The sequence below is a fragment of the Orycteropus afer genome, unplaced genomic scaffold, assembly GCF_000298275.1.
Source record: "Orycteropus afer afer isolate SDZICR_OR568_19922 unplaced genomic scaffold, OryAfe1.0 scaffold00042, whole genome shotgun sequence".
In the NCBI taxonomy this organism is placed as follows: Eukaryota; Metazoa; Chordata; class Mammalia; order Tubulidentata; family Orycteropodidae; genus Orycteropus; species Orycteropus afer.
Genome location: NW_006921629.1, coordinates 12,550,568 through 12,551,691, shown reverse-complemented (window position 1 = coordinate 12,551,691; position 1,124 = coordinate 12,550,568). Strand labels below are relative to the sequence as shown.

General features: G+C 34.9%; 1 protein-coding gene across 1 annotated transcript in view; it reads left to right on the top strand.

The window, feature by feature from the left end:
• The window catches only part of SPATA22 (spermatogenesis associated 22), a 21,082-nt gene that overhangs the window by 1,109 nt on the left and 18,849 nt on the right, over positions 1 to 1,124 (top strand). Inside the window, exon 2 of the mRNA XM_007937589.1 lies at positions 727 to 855. Coding sequence (XP_007935780.1) covers positions 727 to 855 — 129 coding nt within the window. The remainder of the gene's footprint in view (positions 1 to 726; positions 856 to 1,124) is intronic.

The window sequence follows — 1,124 nt, the reverse complement described above, 5'->3', positions numbered from 1 at the left end:
TGATTTTTGGCCTGACACGAGACCCAGCTCTCTCATCTGGAGGGGTTGTTAGTAGAAGTAGTTATTCTCTTCTGGGCTGGATATTACTACTCTTGAGGGTGTTCTCAAAATGATCCACAGAACATGCATTATAGACACCTGGGGAGTGTGATAAAATTATAGAATTTGGGTTCTAGATCAAATCTATTTAAATAAAATCTGTGAGGGTGAGTTTCCAGGAAACTACATGTTAAGCAGAAAGAAGAGTCTTGGGCAAAAGAAAGATGGGACACATGACCGTAAAGGGTGAGCCAGCATAGTCCAAAGATAGGTTAGGGTTTTGGAAGGCATGGATGTGGTTCTCCCTCACTTCCACGGTATTGGATGTGTCTCTTTCAGTTGAGATGGTAATAGGTAAGCACACAGATGGGAAATAAGGAAAACAAGAAGTGGGTTTGGAAAGAGTGGTGGGATGAGGGATGAGATGGGAATTACTTCCAAATCAAGAGGTAAAGAGAACAAATGTTATAATAGAACAAGAAGACTATTTGTTAGACAAATGAGACTATTCAGGATCTTAAAAAGAATGTAAAAATTAATCAAAAGATATAGAAATATCTGTAATAAATATAAAATTGACATATAGAAATAGACAAATTTAAATTGTAATTTATTACATACTAGTAATTATAACTAGATCTGGCTGTTTGCCTATTATGTCCTAATTTACTGGTATGTTCAATGTAGGCTGTTTGCCTGTACCATTGTTCAATCAGAAAAAAAGGAACAGACAGCCATTAACTTCTAATCCACTTCAAAATGATGCAGCTATCAGTACTGCTTCTGACAATTATGATTTCCCTCCTTTACCAACAGGTAAGAAAATGAATAAGGTGAAAATTTTCAGAAAGTAAGAACTAGTATTATAGAAAATTACAATTCCTATTTTACTATAATGAAAAGAAAGTATACTGTATTATTATTATACTCCACTGTCCAAATACAGAGATTACTTGGCTCTTTCTCAACAAGAGTTTGAGTTTCCTTGTTTGCGAGGGTGGTTTAGCATTTAAATGGGAGTATCTTAGATCTGGAGCCTTTGTCCTATTGAAGTAGTAGTCTACATAGTAAAGATTTTTTTTTTT